The sequence below is a fragment of the Schistocerca serialis genome, chromosome 5, assembly GCF_023864345.2.
Source record: "Schistocerca serialis cubense isolate TAMUIC-IGC-003099 chromosome 5, iqSchSeri2.2, whole genome shotgun sequence".
Classification (NCBI taxonomy): Eukaryota; Metazoa; Arthropoda; class Insecta; order Orthoptera; family Acrididae; genus Schistocerca; species Schistocerca serialis.
Window position 1 is genome coordinate 296,652,189 of NC_064642.1, and position 20,145 is coordinate 296,672,333.

The following is a 20,145-nucleotide window of genomic DNA, read 5'->3' on the forward strand; positions in this document are numbered from 1 at the left end:
CCCACCTCCCCCTTTTCCTTGAACGGATATGGATCCTGTACACCTCCCGAAAACTCAATCCTCCTCACCTGCTTGTCTCCCCCATCCTGTCCCACCCCCGCCTGCTGCCGCGCCTGTATTCGCACGTCCCACCCAGTCTCCATCTCTCCACCCTCCTTACCCTCTCCCAAGGCGGCTTCCGCCAGCTCCCTCTCCCTGATGATGCCCTCCTCCCCTCCATCTGCCCCTCCTACCAACTTTGATCCTCCCTCCCTCTTCCTGTGTTTGCTCCTTTGGGCACCCTCCTTCCCTTCTCTCCCCCTTCCCTCCCTCCTCCTTTTCTCCCCACTCCTCCCCCGGGCTTCCCCTCCCCTGTCCCTCTACTCCTCTTCCCATCTCCTCAGCCATTGGCATCTTTGTTCTCCCCCTCCCCCCCCCCCCACCCTTCTTCCCATCTTGGCAGGTTCCCGGACTCGCACACACTACGTGGACATTCGCGCGCTGGTGATCATCGCCATCAGTGTCTCGTGTGTGCCGTCATGTTTAGTGTTCAGTGTTCACCGTCGCACTCCATTGTTCACCTGTGCCGTCGATATCTTCAGTGTTTGTGCGTCATGTCAACAGTTTGTAGTGTGGATTATCGTCGAGTGTGAATGGCTCCGTGTTTGTCTTTATGTGTCTACTGTTTTATTACCCACCGTTCTGTAACTTATGTGTATTCTTTCTGTTGTTTATTTGTCTATTCTATGGCTGAAGAGCGGCGTAACATGCTGCTGACAGCCTGCCTGTTTGTACGGGTTTAAAAATAACAATAAAGAAGAAAAAAAAAGCAGATACCCCATACCCTATGGTTTATTTGCTTCTGGTCTCGACCAAAAGGAAAATGTCTCCATTAAACCAATTACAGATTAATAGCAATAAAAAGGAACAGCTGTCAAAGTTAACACCTATCTCCAAATTGTTGTACAATTAAAGAAGACATCCTGCTTTTTTAAAATTTGAGTTTGTAACACCCAAAAAGCAAAGACAAGTAACGCTATACAACGAATTAAAAATTACTCATTGCTTCTTACTTCTATTATTTGTAATTTCTTTGAACTATCAAATCTGTGTAGCCATTTACAAATTTATTAGACTTTATGGGACGAATCTTTACTGATAGTTTAAGTTCGTACTTATCACCTGATTCATTCCTTGACTTGTTTGTGGAAAAGTTCAGCTTTGAATTACACAATGTTAATTGGCCTTATATTCATGAAAACAAAGTTACAAATACTAATTTTATAAATTTCACAATGTTCATGTCCTATATAAATGTAACCACGACTTGATTTTGCCTCGTGTTTCTGATTCTTCTGCTTTGTTGTATTGGGCACTGCCTGAAGCCATTTGAAACACAATAAATAAATATTCAAAGTGACACGAAAATACTTCAGAGAAAAATTGGAATGAAGATTTAAACACTCAACTCACCTACTCAGAGTATTATTATTTCACAGTCACCAACTATGTGTATGTGTGTAAGTCATGCGTTTCAAACTCATGTTGGATGCTACATTAACATATAACAGTTAAGCAGAGTGAAAATATGAGAGAAAATTTACTCAACGTGAGTACAGAAGAGTTATAAGGAAGAAAAACTTCATCACATTACCGTTAGAATAGAACGGAGAACAAAACGTGATTCTGTTCGAATCTTCAGTCTTCTGATTGGTTGATGCGACCCGCCACGAATTCCTCTCCTGCGCTAACCTCTTCATTTCGTAGTAGCACATGGAACCTACGTTCCCAGTTGTTAGTTACATGTATTCAAATAAAATCTCTGTCCCCCCACGCCGCTCCACAGATTTTGTCCACTGAAACTCCCTCAAGTACCACAGAGATTATTCTCTGATGTGTTAACACACGCCCTGTCATCCTGTCCCTTCTTGTTTTGAGTGTTCCTCTTTTCTTTCCACTGGTTCTTCAGAGAAATTTGTCATTATTTAACCTATCAGTTCCCCTAATTTTCGTCATTCTTTTGCAGCACTACCGTGCGGAAACCAGACTGTAGCTATAAGAGTCAAAGACATGGAATAGAGGCAGCAGTTGAGAAGGGAATGAGACAGAGCCATGTTATTCAATATACACGTCGAGCAAGTAATAAAGAAAATTAAGAAAGAAATTTGGCAAGGGAATTAAAGTTTGTGTAGAAGAAATAGCAAGTTTGAGACCTGCCGATGACATTATAGTTACGACGAAGACAGCAAAAGACTTACATCAGTTGAAAGAAAAAATGTTTAAAGATGATCATCAACAGTAATAAAACAAGGGTAACGGAATACAGTCAAATTAAATCAGGCGAAGATGAGGGACTTATATTAGGAAATTAGTAAAAGTAGTAGATGAGTTTTGCTATTTGGGCAACAAAACAATGACGATGTGCAAAGGAGACAGGACATAAAACGCATGTTGGCAATGACAAAGAAACTTCCAGAAAAAAAATTGTCTGATAGTAATTAAAGTTAGAAAATCTTTTCTGTTGGTGCAGCAATAGAAAAGGAAATCTCCGCCAACTTCTGGCTATGGCCACAAGTCTTTTGCGCTACTGACTTACAGGGGCTTGTTAAGCGAAGAGACAAATGCTCCTATGTTCAGGGACATGTGCGCTAAGCTGAGCAGCCATGGGTAACCATAAAACACTGAAGCTCAACTTTTGTGCAACACGTGTACCCCCAAAGCTGTTAACTAAAACGAGTGGAATTATAATAAACAAACTGTAAGTAGATACTTAGAACTGGCTTACCTTATACACGTCGAAGTGCTCTATGATGGAGTCGAAGCAACTGTACAAGTCGTTGAGTAAATCGACAACCTGTGAAGAAAAATAACAGAATTCATTAGTGAATAATGACGTTGATTTATCCGGGAACAAGAATAATAATGCATTGTCTATGTGGGGAGAGAGAGAGAGAGAGAGAGAGAGAGAGAGAGAGAGAGAGAGGGATGCTTATTTTTCCTGTACTGAAGTAGGCAAACGAGGTGCGCTATTTATAAACTCAGCCGTAAATGCAAACAAATCATACAGTGTTTCACATACAGCTTTAAGAAATAATTATTTAAATAAAAATGAATTTTTAATACACCGTGTTTTTACATCGGACTAAGAAGTTCCAAATAATTTCTCCTAGCCCCACATAGATTCCTAACCCTGTACTATCCTGAAAATTTGTGATTGTGGATTATTAATAGCTATGAAAAAGATAGGAATTTAAGGAGATGGGACCTAGATGAACTGAAAGAACCAGAGGTTGTAGAGAGTTTCAGAGAGAGCATTAGGGAACGGTTGACAAGAATAGGGGGAAGAAATAAAGTAGAAGAAGAATGAGTAGCTTTGAGAGATGAAACAGTGAAGGCAGCAGAGGATCAAGTAGGTAAAAAGACGAGGGCTAGTAGAAATCCTTGAGCAACAGAAGAGATACTGATTTTAATTGATAAAAGGAGAAAATATAAAGATGCAGTAATGAAGCAGGCGAAAAGGAATACACACGTCTGAAATCGGCAGGAAGTGCAACATGGCTAAACAGGGATGGCTAGAGGACAAATGTAAGGATGTATCACAAGGAGTAAGATAGATACTAGCTACAGAAAATTAGAGAGATTTTTGGAGAAAAGAGAACCATCTGTAGGAATATTAAGAGCTGAGATGGAAAAACCAGTCCTAAGCAAAAAAGGGAAAGCGGAAAGGCGGAAGCATATATATAGAGGGCGATGTACTTGAAGGCTACATTATGGAAATGGAATAGGACGTAGGTGAAGATGAAATGGGAGTTAAGATACTGCGTGAAGAATTTGACATAGCACTGAAAGACCTAAGTGGAAACAAGCCCCCGGGTGTAGACAGCATTCCATTAGAACTACTGATAGCCTTGGGAGATACAGCCATGGCAAAACTCTTCCATCTGGTGGGCAAGATGTTTGAGACTGGCGAAATACCTTCGGACTTCAAGAAGAATATAATAATTCCAATCCCAAAGAAGGTAGGTGTTGACAGGTATGAAAATTACCGCACTGTCAGTTTAATAAGTCATGGTTGCAAAATACTGACACGAATTCTTTACAAACGAATGCATAAACTGGTAGAAGCCGACCTCGGGGAAGATCAGTCTGGATTCTATAGACATGTTGGAACACGCGAGACAATACTGACCCTAAGACTTATCTTAGAAGCTAGGTTAAGGAAAGGCAAACCTACTTTTCTAGCATTTGTAGACTAAGAGAAAACTTTTGACATTGTTGAGTGGACTACTCTCTTTCTAATTCTAAAGGTGGTAGGGGTAAAATACAGAGAGTAAAGAAACGAGATGGCAAGTATAAGAGTCAAGGGGCACGAAAGGGAAGTAGTGGTTTAGAAGAGGGTGTGACAGAGTTTAGCCTATCCCCGATGCTATTCAATCTGTATACTGAACAAACTGCAAAGGAAACAAAAGAAAAATTTGGGGAAGAAATAAAAACTTTGAAGCTTGTCGATCACATTGTAATTCTGTGAGAGACAGTAAGTGACCTGGAGGAGAGGTTGAATGGAATGGACAGTATCTTGAAAGCAGGCTATTAAATGAACTTCAATAAATGCAAAACAAGGATAATCGAAAGTAGTTGAATTAAATCAAGTGATGCTGAGGGAATTAGATTAGCAAATGAGACATTTAAAGTAGTAGATGAGTTTCGCTATTTGGGCAGCAAAATAACTGATGATGGTCGAAGTAGAGTGGACATTATATGTAGACTAGCAATGGTAAGAAAAGCGTTTCTGGAGAAGAGAAATTTGTTAACATCAAATATAGATTTAAGTGTCAGGGAGTCTTTTCTGAAAGTATTTGTATGGAGTGTAGCCATACATGGAGGTGAAACATGAGCGATAAACGGGGTAGACAAGAAGAGAATAGAAGCTTTCGAAATGTGGTGCTACAGAAGAACGCTGAGGATTAGGTGGATAGATCACGTAACTAATGAGGAGATACTGAATAGAAGAGGTACTGGAGAGAAGAGAAGAGGAATTTGTGGCAGAACTTGACTACAAGATTGGATCGGTTGGTAGGAGACGTTTTGAGGCATCAAGAAATGACCAATTTAGTACTAGAGGGAAGCGGGGTGGGGGGGGGTGCGGTAAAAATCATAGAGGGAGACCAAGAAGACCAAGAGAGGAACACATTAGCAGATTCTGAAGGATATAGGTTGCAGTAGTTATTCGGAGATGAAGAGGCTTGCACAGGATAGAGTAGCATGGAGAGCTGCATCAAACCAGCCTCCGGACTGAAGATCAGAACAACAAGAAAATATTTGCAAGATTTAAAACGAAAAACGCGGGGTTGAATCCAACAGATATTTGAAATGAGGTGAACTACTTAAACACCATCTGGTAAGCAGTATAATAGTAAGGAAGTGAACTATTCATGCATGAATTATGTATGGCATATGTCTGAAATGTTTCGTTTTGAACTTTACAGATATTTTCATAGTTATTAAAAATTCGCAATCACAAATATTCAGGATTATCTGGACAATGTTAGGAATATGTATGAGGCTAGGAGAAATTATTTTGTACTTTTCAGTCTGATTTAGAAACGTGGTACGTTAAAAATTCATTTTTATTTGAATAATTATTTTATGTTTTTTAGTCTTATGTGTGTGTGTGTGTGTGTGTGTGTGTGTGTGTGTGTGTGTGCGTGCGTGTGTGTGTGTGTGTGTGGAATTTTTCAGTCTGTTTCAAATATTTGTGAAATTATACTTATGGAAAAAATTGGAAATTTGTGGTAAGGATTATGGGACCAAACTGCTGAGGTCATCAGTTCCTGGTCTTACACATTAATTAAACTAACTTACACTAACTTAGGCTAAGGACAACACACACTCCCATGCCCGAGGGAGGACTCGAACCCCGACGGGGGGGAGCCGCGCGAATTATACTTGAGACATGAGGTAAATTCCAGGTTTGTATAGTTTCTTTCACCTGACTCAACCAATATTCCTACATTTTCCTCCTACGTAGGCTTACCAGCAATTGTTATTTCCATGCACCATTTGCGACTGGAACAAGAAAAGTGGGAAATGGCAGTGATACACAAAGTACCCTCGCCACACACCAGACAAGGAAGCAAGTTAATATTGTATTGTCATCAAATTCTGAGTTATGTCTAAAAATTCAAATCTCCAGGTCATCAGGACGTTAGGTTAAAATCGATGCCAAAATTTGTATCGAACAGACGGACAAGAAAGCGACCTAATACAAACATGATAATCTAGGTGTCGGTCAGCTGATACTGTGACGAAGTCTGAGAAATCGCAAATGCGACAATTAGACTGGTCACCATCGGGATTCTCTCACCTAGTCTCATTTAGAAATTACTGTACTGGCTCATTTTTGCTGTCTAGAATATGGAGTACTATGTACGAACAGGTAAAGGAAATGTTCGTTCTACCTAACACACTATAGGATGTAGCAGTTTGTGAAGAAAGTTCTCTGCAGCTTCAGCAATCCACTGTGTACGTATCAGTGATCCAGTGGTACAATGGTAGAGCAGAGTATAAACATTAAGTTCAGTGTTCAGGACACAAATGGAGCAATTTGCATAGAATTACCTGGAACGATTCTGAACACTAGCTGAATACCAGTCATTCGTCAGCTCAGTCCATAAATATTTTCACAACAGGGTTATCAGGACCTCTTGGTCTCAAGGCCATCGGGAGATTAGATTAAAATCAGTTCCAAAATTTGTACTGAACAGGTAAACAGACAAGAAAGCGATCTAATATAAACGTTGTAAAAATAATCTGTCAGTCAGCTGATACATTTGTTCTAAAGTTCTTCGGAACCCACCTCGACGCAGCCGATGTCAGACATTGCTTGTATGTGCTGTCTGCATCTCGGGACGCTAGCTGTTGCTCATTGCTTTTGTGAGCTAATCGTTTTATTGTTGTCGGTGTTTTTCGTAGGGAAATGTCTATGAAAAAAAGACTGACATCCTGGGAAAACTACATTTTATACAGAATCGTGTGTTTTTGAAGTTCCTTAGTGCGAAAAGCTCTAAATATTTATTAGTATCTAACATAATTGTCAGAAAATTTCGAAGAAATGATGATAAAGCAATGTCGCGACAACTGTTCATGCAGGATATAGATCAAATCAGTTGATGATGGGTGAATTATATTAGTAAATGACACACTAAAAGTAGGTAGATGAGTTTGCTATTAGGGAAGCAAAATAAATGACAATGGCCAAAGCAGAGAGGGCTTAAAATGTAGATTGCTGACAGCAAGAAAAAAGTTTCTGAAAAGGAGATATTTGTTCTAATATAAATTTAGATGATAGAAAGCTTTCTGAAGTTATTGTCTGGAGTGTAGCCTTGTACTCAAGTGAAATGTGGATGATAAACAGAAGAGATAGAGAATGGAAGCTTTTGAAATGTGGTGATGGGGAAAAAGTTGAAGAGTAAATCTGTAAGTAGAATAACTAATGACGGAGTACTGAATCGAATTAGTGAGAAAATAAATGTGTGGCACATCTTGACTAAAAGAAGGGATCGGCTGACAGGACACACACTTAATCATCAAGGCATAAATACAGTAATCAGACTCAGGTGCATGTAGATTGCAGAGGTTTGCACCAGGTAGGCTGGTGTGGAATGCTGTGTGAAACACAATAATAACTCAGGGTGTGAAACATTAAAAGATATGGTCTGCCTTGGTGATTAAAGTTTACTCGAAATTTGAAAGAGTTACACACGTATCACGGTTAACTAACGATGAATATTGATTTCAAAAAATGAAATTTTATTTGAAGACGTACTTTCCAGAAATGTCACGAAGCAGTTTATTATGCGTTTCTGACCTCGAAACTGTTGTTGTGCGCTCTTGCGTTATATACAAATAATATTTTACGGCTGACGCAGAAATGTAAATTTTTGATGGTAGAAAGAAACATAACCACGGTAACAAATTATTCGACATAAACAGTCGCCGGCCGGGGTGGCCGAGCGGTTCTAGGCGCTACATCTGGAACTGCGCGACCGCTACGGTCACAGGTTCGAATCCTGCCTCGGGCATGGATGTGTGTGATGTCCTTAGATAGTTAGGTTTAAGTAGTTCTAAGTTCTAGGGGACTGATGACCTCAGAAGTTAAGACCCATAGTGGTCAGAGCCATTTGAACCATTTTTGACATAAGCAGTCAAAATCAGTGTAACTAGAAAAATATGTCATCTGACATGGAAACATTATTTTCATAACAAAAAGACGAACAAATTCCACATTTAAGTTTCATTAGTGGTTCCCTCGATTCTTTTCATAGGTTATTACAAGCGAAACCGCATTTATACGTTTCTCACCTCTACGTTTTTTTTGCATGCACTGTAATCCAACTTTTACGTTTTCCATTTATACGTTTTCGCATTTTACGCTATTATTTTTTCTCTCCACACAGTCGTTTTTGTCGCACTTGTACATTATAAAAACCACGAAATCGTCACGAAACGTTTCGTAAATGGCACGGCCAGCGACTGTTGGTTTGCTGTCTGCATGTAAACTCAGCCATTATTGCAGACTGGATACACAGTACACTTGGCGACTCAGTTGTTCATGACCTTGTGGCAGGCGGTTACAGAGATAAGCTGGGGGATTGCGGCCCGCGCTCCAACAATCACAATACATATTAGTGGTATGCAGTTGCAGTCAACGGTAGTGTGAGCAGGTGCAGAGTACGCTGAGGGAAACTAAAGAGTATATCTTTGCAAGGGGTGGACTCAGTTAATTTTTTTAGTGTAGTTTCCCATTTTTGAGCATACAAAAATGATGAGTTCGTCACAAAACGAAATAAGATATATTTCCATGCAGGAAAAAGTAAACATAACCGAAGAAGCCCAAAGAAGCCCAACTAAACCTAAAGTAAGCATAAAATGTCCCAAAATTCTATATTATACGAGGGCGTGTTGAAAAGTAATGCCTCCGAATTTTTTATGCGAAAAAACTGTTAAAATTTTTTAAATAAAACAAACGTTATTAACATTCTAGACCTTTATTCTTCATGTCTACATATTTCCTGCTCCGACCTATAGCGTTTTAACCTGGTGGTGCGTAACGTAATTATGTCGGTGCGTGAGAAACAGCGTGCTGTAATCGAGTCTCGGATTTGAAGAGTTCGTCCACACAAGGAGCTCCCTCTCTTTCAGCAAGACAATGCCAGACCACACAGGAACGAAGCGATATTTGGAACAACTCGACATCTTGGGTTCGTTGTAATAGATCATCCTCCATATAGTCCAGACTTGGACCCATCTTTCATATGTTTACAAAACTTAAAGAACGTCTTTGAGGAAGTCTCTTTGATAGTGATGATGAAGCTGTGCAAGTAGGAGGCCGAGCCGTTCTAGGCGCTACAGTCTGGAACCGCGCGGCCGCTACGGTCCAAGGTTCGAATCCTGCCTCGGGCATGGATGTGTGTGATGTCCTTAGGTTAGTTAGGTTTAAGTAGTTCTTAGTTCTAGGGGACTGATGACCTCAGAAGTTGAGTACCATAGTGCTCAGAGCCATTTGAACCATATTTTGTGCAAGTAGAGGTGAGGTTGTGACTCCGTCAACAAAATCACACATTCTGCAGTGGCAGTATGAACAGACTGGTCTCTCGTTGGGAGAAATAAAGATGTAGAATGTTAAAAATGTCAATTTTATTTAAAAAGTTTTAAGAGGTTTTTCATAAAAAATTCGGAGGAATTACTTTTCAAAATTCTCTTAACAGCTATCTGTATGTTGGCCAATGAAACGCCGATAAGATCTAGTGCTTCGAAAGCTGGACCAAGCGGTGAGAAACGCAGGCGTATCCAGGGTGGAAAGTTTCCGGACTTGGAAAAATGCTCAGCAGCTGTGTGCAACTAATGTGCCTATTTCAGTCACAGTTCTGAGAGAAAAGGCTGTAAAATTCTCAAAAAAGCAGAGTTTATGTGGAGGCTAATAGCGTGGATAATTTCACCGTAGAATATTGGAAAGGTCCTGATCTTTCAAACCTAACTGCAAAACACAGTCTGAAAAATATTTACAACACAGACGTAATAGGACTTTTTTTAAACTTATTACGGACGAAACATGGGCGTTTAAGGGCGACTCCTCCTTTGGGGGCAAAAGTAGAAGAGCTGCGGCACTCTTTATCACAAACGCCAGTGATGGGGAAGTAAGAGTAGCCTCGGTGTTTCAAGGGAGTAAAATTGTACCCCACCGACTTTGAATCAGACAAGAAGGCATGGAGGACTGAAAACCTCTTCAAGGGTCATCTCGAAAATCTTAATGGCCGCATATGTCTCGAGGACAAATAAATAGCTTGAGTTTTTGACAATTATTGTTCCGCTCACCGTCCGGCAGCCCAGCGACATGGATATCTTATTTTTTCCAGGAGCCATCTTCAACCTCTGGACTTGGGCGTCATTGCTGCCGAAAAAGCAAAATACAGGAAGAGGCTGGTTCAACCACTCATCCTTCTTGTCAGCAGCGGGAAGGAAGTTCCTAAACTGAACATGCTGCAGGTAAGCCAAATAATCGAATTGTAGATTAGGATACTCTTTATGCATAACTACATACTTATAGCATTCCCTGTCATTTCCCTCTGAACGTCACTGAAGTTTTTCGAATAGTTTTATAAATCAAAATGCAGTATAGATACTTATATTTTAAACCGATTTTTACGTATGTAGGAAATGCGGTACTTAAGGACTGCATTGAAGCCAAATACAACACGCAACTGCTTTCGAAAAGCTGGCATCACAGAAAATGAAGCTCAAGCTGACCCCGAAAATGTTTAAGGTTTTGTTGTAGATCTCGGCGTACCAAAAGACAATGGCTGGGCTCGTATTTCAAATGGGATGGTTTTTGATGACTTTGTTTACTGTGATGCTGATAGTGCCGTTTGTTGTGTATAAAACGACGACGAAATAATTAAAGATGTTGTGCCATTATCAGCTCAAAAAAATTGTTCTGAGGAATCCGAAGAATCGGATGGTGAATCTGTGGTCCCTCTCAGTCTGTCAGAAGCACTTACTGCAGTGGAAGTAACACACTGATACATAATATCAAGAAAAATTATTTGATGGCAAAATGAACACAGTAATTGCATATGAACACTTTGTCTATGAGTGCAGTCTTGCTTCCAAAAAACAAATTACAACTGATTTATTCTTTAGGCATAAGCTAATTTGAATTGTATTTACTACTGTACAGTATAAGTGTCTTCTGTTTGCATGCACTTAAAGTTAATACAAATACATTAGGAAATTTCATTTTAACTTTAATCTCACTTGTACATTGATTTTATCATCCCCCTTCAAGAACATACAAACGAGACTCAACTGAATTGGTATTATCGTAATTTTGTTACTAAAAGTATCTCAGTAGTTGCAAAGCAGGCTTCTGTAACCACTCCTGTAGGCTATCCCATCGAAATTGCTCGAATACGTACGAATCATATTCCACAATAAGGACTTGTTGACAGCTAGGATTTTGATAACTATTTTGTGATGAAACCAAAAGAAGAAAGAAAGAAAGAAAGAAAGGAAAAAGAAAGAAAGGAAGAAAGAAATGTATGTTATTCTTTGGATAGCTAATCAGAAATGCGTCAATCTTATCAACCACGTTCCTCGATTTACGTGATCACGCTAACCGTCGTTTGTTGGTCCCAATTTCGAATATATTAAGGTTTATAGTTGTCGCCTTTATGATGCAACGCACCATTTACATAAAAGCCATTTAGCGCTTAAAAGAGTGAGCACAAAAAATTAAACTGATATTGTGAAGGCTATTCTTCCGAAAGTACGTCTACTGTCTCACAGATTCTACAGACTAACTTGAATAATAGTTTAGTGCAACTTTCCTGAATGATTTCAGAGATCCGTATTGATTTTATTTCTAACTGACTTACGTCGCTGCATCGTGTTATTTTACTGAACATTTTTGTACTTCCTTCTTTCGTCGATCATTTAATCTATTTCTTCTGTCAGCCAAGCTTCATTCACAGTTACGATTCTTATTACTGTTCTTATCTGTCCAACTATTGCGACTGAGACGCTAATTACGAAACTAGTGCTGTCTACAACTGGAACTACTTTCAACTGTCTATTCAGATCTCATTTTATATGAATTGATTTTACTCGCAGATGTAAATGTTTTCTGTTGTGTTATTTGGATGTAGTTATTAAAGTTGGTCACTGTCCTGTGTCTGTTCAATTTACACTTCTCGTTTAGTTTCTCTCATGCGATACCGTGGTTAATTTTTCCGTAGCTTTTTGGCTCCTGTATTTAAGTTGATGATATTTATCAGATTTGTTAGCATCAATGACTTACACTAAAACCTTTTACGATATTTATATTTTATTTAACTTGTGCCATGTTTAGATTTCATTTGAGATTGGTCTGAATCTATAGTCCATTATCGTCGTTTAGAGGAGAGAGTTTTAGTTCAGGAAAAGTTTCTTTCGTTTTTTTTTTAATTTGTGAAATTCCTACTACTATTTTTCGCTTTTGTAACAATAAATTTTCAGTCTGCTTTCGAGAGTATCCATCGTTTTCCACGCGGAAGACTGGAAACTCTTTTATTGTGAGGTTCAGTAAACAATTTTGAGTGTGTACTGCACTGCAGGCAGCAGTGCTAAGAAAGGGTGCTCTAGGGGCAACGACTCTGACCAACAATCAAAACATCCTGGGTCTCCGAATCGATTTCAGCCACTGTTTAAATCCACATATGTAATAAAGGTAAGTTTGATGTGTCTGTCCGTATATACAGGGTGTTACAAAAAGGTACGGCCAAACTTTCAGGAAACATTCCTCACACACAAATAAAGAAAAGATGTTATGTGGACATGTGTCAGGAAACGCTTAATTTCCATGTTAGAGCTCATTTTAGTTTCGTCAGTATGTACTGTACTTCCTCGATTCATCGCCATGATTTCATACGGGATACTCGACGTATGCTTCTAGAACATGTGCCTTTACAAATACGACACAACATGTGATTCATGCACGATGGAGCTCCTGCACATTTCAGTCGAAGTATTAGTACGCTTCTCAACAACAGATTCGGTGACCGATGGATTGGTAGAGGCGGACCAATTCCATTGCCTCCACGCTCTCCTGACCTCAACCCTCTTTACTTACATTTATGCGGGCATTTGAAAGCTCTTGTCTATGCAACCCCGGTACCAAATGTAGAGACTCTTCGTGCTCGTATTGTGGACGGCTGTGATACAATACGTCATTCTCCAGGGCTGCATCAGCGCATCAGGGATTCCATGCGACGGAGGGTGGATGCATGTATCCTCACGTGTTTGAAGTCACACTGGTACGTTCTGTTGCTGTGTGTTTCCATTCCATGATTAATGTGATTTGAAGAGAAGTAATAAAATGAGCTCTAACATGGAAAGTAAGCGTTTCCGGACACATGTCCACATAACATATTTTCTTTCTTTGTGTGTGAGGAATGTTTCCTGAAAGTTTGGCCGTACCTTTTGTAACACCCTGTATTCAAAAAGCAACGGATATGGGAGACATTGTGCATCAGTATTAGAGTTTAAAAATGCTTTGGAAGACTTGTGATCAAATAATGCAGAAGAAATGGATAAAATTTCTTCGGAAATGGACCCCCAAACGAGTATTCAAGTCAGTGTGTAGAATCTGTGAGACTGGTGACATCATACAGCAATATGCATCCAAGTTGCTAACAAAAATAATATGCCGAAAAATGGAAAAGATAACTAACGATCTGTTAGATGACGATCAGTTTGGCTTTCGGAAGTGTAAAGGAACCAGAGAGGCTGTTATGACGATGCGGTCGATAATGGAAGAAAGACTTTAGAAAACTGAAGACACGTTCATAAGGTCTGTCGACATAGCAAAAGAGTTCGACAATTTAAAACGGGGCAAGATGTTCGAAACAGTGAGGAAATTTGGAGTAAGCTATAGAAAAGACGGGTAATATACAAGGTATACAAGAGCCAAGAGGGACCAAAAGAATGGAAGATCAAGAACGAAGTACTCTGATTAAAAAGAGTGGAAGACAGGAATACAGTCTTTCTGCTTCACCGTTCAATCTATATATTGAAGAAGCTATGTTGGAAATAAAGATGCCGGAGTGGGATTGTCCTCAGTGAAGGTGAAAGAGAATTATGGGGTTTGTTGCATGAAATGAGCAGTTTAGTGAGTACAGAAAATGGGCTGAGACTGAACCGGAAAAAAATAAAAGTAATGACAAGGATCAGTGATGCAACTAGCGATAAACTTAACATAAAAATTGGTGACCATGAAGTAGGTGAAATTATGGAATTCTGCTACCTTGGAAGCAAAGTAACAAATGGCTCTGAGTACTATGGGACTCAACTTCTGAGGTCATTAGTCCCCTAGAACTTAGAACTAGTTAAACCTAACCTACCTAAGGACATCACATACATCCATGCCCGAGGCAGGATTCGAACCTGCGACCGTAGCGGTCTTGGGAAGCAAAGTAACACATGACGGGCGAAACAAGGAGAGACTAGCAGAAGGAAGAGAAGTCTAGTAGTACCAAAAATATGGAAAAGAAAGGAAAATATGGAATACTTTGACAAGAAGAAGGGACATGATGACAGGACGTATGTTAAGACGTAGGGAATAGGTTCCATTGTGCTGGAGGGAGCTAAAGAGGGTAAAAACAGCAGGGGCAGAAAGAAATTGAAATATATCCAACACGTAATTGGGAATGTTTGGGGCAAGTGTTTCTCTGATATGAAATGGTCGGCATTAGAGAGGAATTGCATAAAGTTTCGGAATTGCAGCCGGATGAAGTCGACGTCTTGTCACGATATTTCGGCTTACAACCATTCAGGCATCTTCAGTTGAGTGTTTTACAGTGCTACGTACTCACACAAAGACAGATGAATGGCTGTCAGCCGAAATATCGTGGCAAGATGTGAACATCATCCGGTTGCAATCCCGAAACTTGAGGAAATACTCATTTCGCCGAGAGAACTTCAAGAATCACAAGAGAGGAATTCATGGCGAAGAAGACTGATGACTTAAAAAAGTTAGCAAAATCTAGAAAAGGATATCATGTGAGGTGACAAAGAAGCTCGGTGTGCGAAACAATTTAGGTCATTTTAATGATATACCGTTAATTTGAAAAATTGCGGAGGCCTGTTTGCATAAGGGAAAAACTGACAAGCTGCGGGGTGTTTCGAGAAAAATATCAATGTAAGATTTCTGAAAAAAATAAAAATAAAAATTTAGTCCTTCCACTGTTTCTTTTACGTAGTGGGTAAACTTTCAAAATTTGTCGCTGACGTTACCAGTGTTATTGAAAGATGTCAGGGGTTGCTAACATAAACGTCTTGAATGAAATACATGTGAAAACATATAGCTGGGGACATGGAAGGGAGCTCAAAAATATGATGCCTGAAACATTCTGCTTTGATAGGAGAAAGAGTATAAATAATAAACTGTTACGATTGTTGAGACTTAATAAAATCGTTTAAAGCCATAATGACTTAATAAAATGTCAACTGACATTTCCGTCGGTGCTTGGTTTAATAAAGTGGGTAGGTATGTATTTCTCAGTTCCACTTTAAATGCTGCACATGATATTCTCACGAGGGGATCTTTTCAGGCCACTCCGTAATGACCCGGGCAGCTAAAAGCAGAGAGAGTGTAGATCATACATCAGAAATGCTGTCACTTAAAGCGACATAAACTGCTTAAAATAAGAGATTTTTGCGTCTTCGTGCAAAATTATATCACTAGAGATGAATGCAACGGAAATTTAAGGCGAACTTCTAGTACACAGATTGACCTAATGCTGTCAAACTCTCCATTAGCAGGGCCCATAAAATATTTGCCCGTCTGGTCCCTTGTCCCGACCTAACCGCGAAGCTTGTGTGTGTTTAGCGAAGTAAACTCAGGAAGTTTTCAAAGTTTCTCCACAGTATCGATCTGCTCATGCCCTGGCTCAGCCTTCCAGCGTTCTCCTGCTTTAATAAGTTTCGTTATGAGCTTTTTTACCGATATTTTTCTCAAGGCCCCCGAGTTCAAGGGAAAATGCTGACATGAGTTAAAATGTGGTACCTTTTGCATTTTTTCGACTTGTCTAATTTCACGCTTTACTACTTTAGCTATGTTTTTTGTTCATTTGCATGCAGTCGATTTGAATGAAAATCTATCGCATAAAAAATTTGGCATCGTTTTGTGACATATTGAAAGAGCTGTTAAATCTTTATAAGTAACTTTTTCACGAAAGCTATACTTCAGAATTAATAATCACGTATTCACAATATTAAAACAGTTTGATAATGTCTAATATTTTCTTGCAGACGTGGACTATGGAATTTATTTTTCTGTAAGAATATGCAGAAAAAGGCGAATTCAGAATTATGAGAGGCTGCGGCCACTGAACTAAGCAAAATCGTTAAGAATAAATTATCGGAGCAGCACAATAAAGAATGACGGAGCTATAGCAATAAGAATTATAAATGTGGCCATTGATATTTGAGGAAATTACGCCCACTTAATGGTGAAACGAAAATGAAAAGTGTAGATACTCCGTAGTGCAGATGACTTAGAAATAAAATTGACAGTAAGGATAAAGAAACGACGAGTGAAGTGAGAGGGAGGGGGATGTAAGGGAACAGGAAAAAATGTCGTAGGAAGAGAGAAATGAATGCCTCAATTTCAAGCATGAAGACCTATTTGCGGGTCCTGCTCTCTGCTGGCAGTACTAACATTTATACACGGTCCAGGGACATTAATGTGACCAACTATCAAAAGCCTGAATAACCGTCGTTTTCAGCGCAGGAATAGAGTTAACGAGATTCTCGAAGTTACCAACAGGGATGTGGAGCGTTGCCGACTCCAGTGCGGTGGTCGGCTGTCCTAGGTTTGTGATCCTTAGCGCAAATGGCTCGATCGACGTGGTCCCACATATTCTCGATTGGATTTAAAACCGGGGGGTTTGGTGACCAGGAAAGTACGCAAAATTTGTCCTGGTGCTCTCCGAGCAATACATGTACATTCTGTGTGAAGTAAGTGAGCTGGGTCTGGGAACGGCTTGCAGAGCATAGAGATAAACATCTACATCTACATCTACATCTACATTGATACTCCGCAAGCCACCCAACGGTGTGTGGCGGAGGGCACCTTACGTGCCACTGTCATTACCTCCCTTTCCTGTTCCAGTCGCGTATGGTTCGCGGGAAGAACGACTGTCTGAAAGCCTCCGTGCGCGCTCTAATCTCTCTAATTTTACATTCGTGATCTCCTCGGGAGGTATAAGTAGGGGGAAGCAATATATTCGATACCTCATCCAGAAACGCACCCTTTCGAAACCTGGCGAGCAAGCTACACCGCGATGCAGAGCGCCTCTCTTGCAGAGTCTGCCACTTGAGTTTATTAAACATCTCCGTAACGCTATCACGGTTACCAAATAACCCGGTGACGAAACGCGCCGCTCTTCTTTGGATCTTTTCTATCTCCTCCGTCAACCCGACCTGGTACGGATCCCACACTGATGAGCAATACTCAAGTATAGGTCGAACGAGTGTTTTGTAAGCCACCTCCTTTGTTGATGGACTACATTTTCTAAGCACTCTCCCAATGAATCTCAACCTGGTACCCGCCTTACCAACAATTAATTTTATATGATCATTCCACTTCAAATCGTTCCGTACGCATACTCCCAGATATTTTACAGAAGTAACTGCTACCAGTGTTTGTTCCGCTATCATATAATCATACAATAAAGGATCCTTCTTTCTATGTATTCGCAATACATTACATTTGTCTATGTTAAGGTTCAGTTGCCACTCCCTGCACCAAGTGCCTATCCGCTGCAGATCTTCCTGTATTTCGCTACAATTTTCTAATGCAGCAACTTCTCTGTATACTACAGCATCATCCGCGAAAAGCCACATGGAACTTCCGACACTATCTACTAAGTCATTTATATATATTGTGAAAAGCAATGGTCCCATAACACTCCACTGTGGCACGCCAGAGGTTACTTTAACGTCTGTAGACGTCTCTCCATTGATAACAACATGCTGTGTTCTGTTTGCTAAAAACTCTTCAATCCAGCCACACAGCTGGTCTGATATTCCGTAGGCTCTTACTTTGTTTATCAGGCGACAGTGCGGAACTGTATCGAACGCCTTCCGGAAGTCAAGAAAAATAGCATCTACCTGGGAGCCTGTATCTAATATTTTCTGGGTCTCATGAACAAATAAGGCGAGTTGGGTCTCACACGATCGCTGTTTCCGGAATCCATGTTGATTCCTACATAGTAGATTCTGGGTTTCCAGAAATGACATGATACGCGAGCAAAAAACATGTTCTAAAATTCTACAAGAGATCGACGTAAGAGATATAGGTCTATAGTTTTGCGCATCTGCTCGACGACCCTTCTTGAAGACTGGGACTATCTGTGCTCTTTTCCAATCATTTGGAACCTTCCGTTCCTCTAGAGACTTGCGGTACACGGCTGTTAGAAGGGGGGCAAGTTCTTTCGCGTACTCTGTGTAGAATCGAATTGGTATCCCGTCAGGTCCAGTGGACTTTCCTCTATTGAGTGATTCCAGTTGCTTTTCTATTCCTTGGACACTTATTTCGATGTCAGCCATTTTTTCGTTTGTGCGAGGATTTAGAGAAGGAACTGCAGTGCGGTCTTCCTCTGTGAAACAGCTTTGGAAAAAGGTGTTTAGTATTTCAGCTTTACGCGTGTCATCCTCTGTTTCAATGCCATCATCATCCCGTAGTGTCTGGATATGCTGTTTCGAGCCACTTACTGATTTAACGTAAGACCAGAACTTCCTAGGATTTTCTGTCAAGTCGGTACATAGAATTTTACTTTCGAATTCAATGAACGCTTCACGCATAGCCCTCCTTACGCTAACTTTGACATCGTTTAGCTTCTGTTTGTCTGAGAGGTTTTGGCTGCGTTTAAACTTGGAGTGGAGCTCTCTTTGCTTTCGCAGTAGTTTCCTAACTTTGTTGTTGTACCACGGTGGGTTTTTCCCGTCCCTCACAGTTTTACTCGGCACGTACCTGTCTAAAACGCATTTTACGATTGCCTTGAACTTTTTCCATAAATACTCAACATTGTCAGTGTCGGAATAGAAATTTTCGTTTTGATCTGTTAGGTAGTCTGAAATCTGCCTTCTATTACTCTTGCTAAACAGATAAACCTTCCTCCCTTTTTTTTATATTCCTATTAACTTCCATATTCAGGGATGCTGCAACGGCCTTATGATCACTGATTCCCTGTTCTGTACATACAGAGTCGAAAAGTTCGGGTCTGTTTGTTATCAGTAGGTCCAAGATGTTATCTCCACGAGTCGGTTCTCTGTTTAATTGCTCGAGGTAATTTTCGGATAGTGCACTCAGTATAATGTCACTCGATGCTCTGTCCCTACCACCCGTCCTAAACATCTGAGTGTCCCAGTCTATATCTGGTAAATTGAAATCTCCACCTAAGACTATAACATGCTGAGAAAATTTATGTGAAATGTATTCCAAATTTTCTCTCAGTTGTTCTGCCACTAATGCTGCTGAGTCGGGAGGTCGGTAAAAGGAGCCAATTATTAACCTAGTTCGGTTGTTTAGTGTAACCTCCACCCATAATAATTCACAGGAACTATCCACTTCTACTTCACTACAGGATAAACTACTACTAACAGCGACGAACACTCCACCACCGGTTGCATGCAATCTATCCTTTCTAAACACCGTCTGTACCTTTGTAAAAATTTCGACAGAATTTATCTCTGGTGGAATATGGAAGTTAATAGGAATATAAAAAAAAGGGAGGAAGGTTTATCTGTTTAGCAAGAGTAATAGAAGGCAGATTTCAGACTACCTAACAGATCAAAACGAAAATTTCTATTCCGACACTGACAATGTTGAGTATTTATGGAAAAAGTTCAAGGCAATCGTAAAATGTCACTCGATGCTCTGTCCCTACAGACAACAGAGGGTGTTGAATTTTGGAAATGTGGTATGGTAGAGATTTGTTAGAGAAGTGTGAAGATTTACAGGAATGTTGTTGTTGGACTGCTTGTCTGCATGCAGTTTAGGACGTGTTTGGAAAATGGATAGTTTTAGTGGGATTTTTCTTCTTCGGTTTGGGTTAGTTAGTTCATTGT

The 20,145-nt window shown here is 40.1% G+C and overlaps 1 protein-coding gene across 1 annotated transcript in view; it reads right to left on the reverse strand.

The window, feature by feature from the left end:
• Positions 1-20,145, reverse strand: part of LOC126481909 (atrial natriuretic peptide receptor 1-like) — a 925,501-nt gene that overhangs the window by 130,212 nt on the left and 775,144 nt on the right. The window contains exon 5 of the mRNA XM_050105867.1: positions 2,765-2,833. Within this exon, the coding sequence (XP_049961824.1) occupies positions 2,765-2,833 (69 nt within the window). The remainder of the gene's footprint in view (positions 1-2,764; positions 2,834-20,145) is intronic.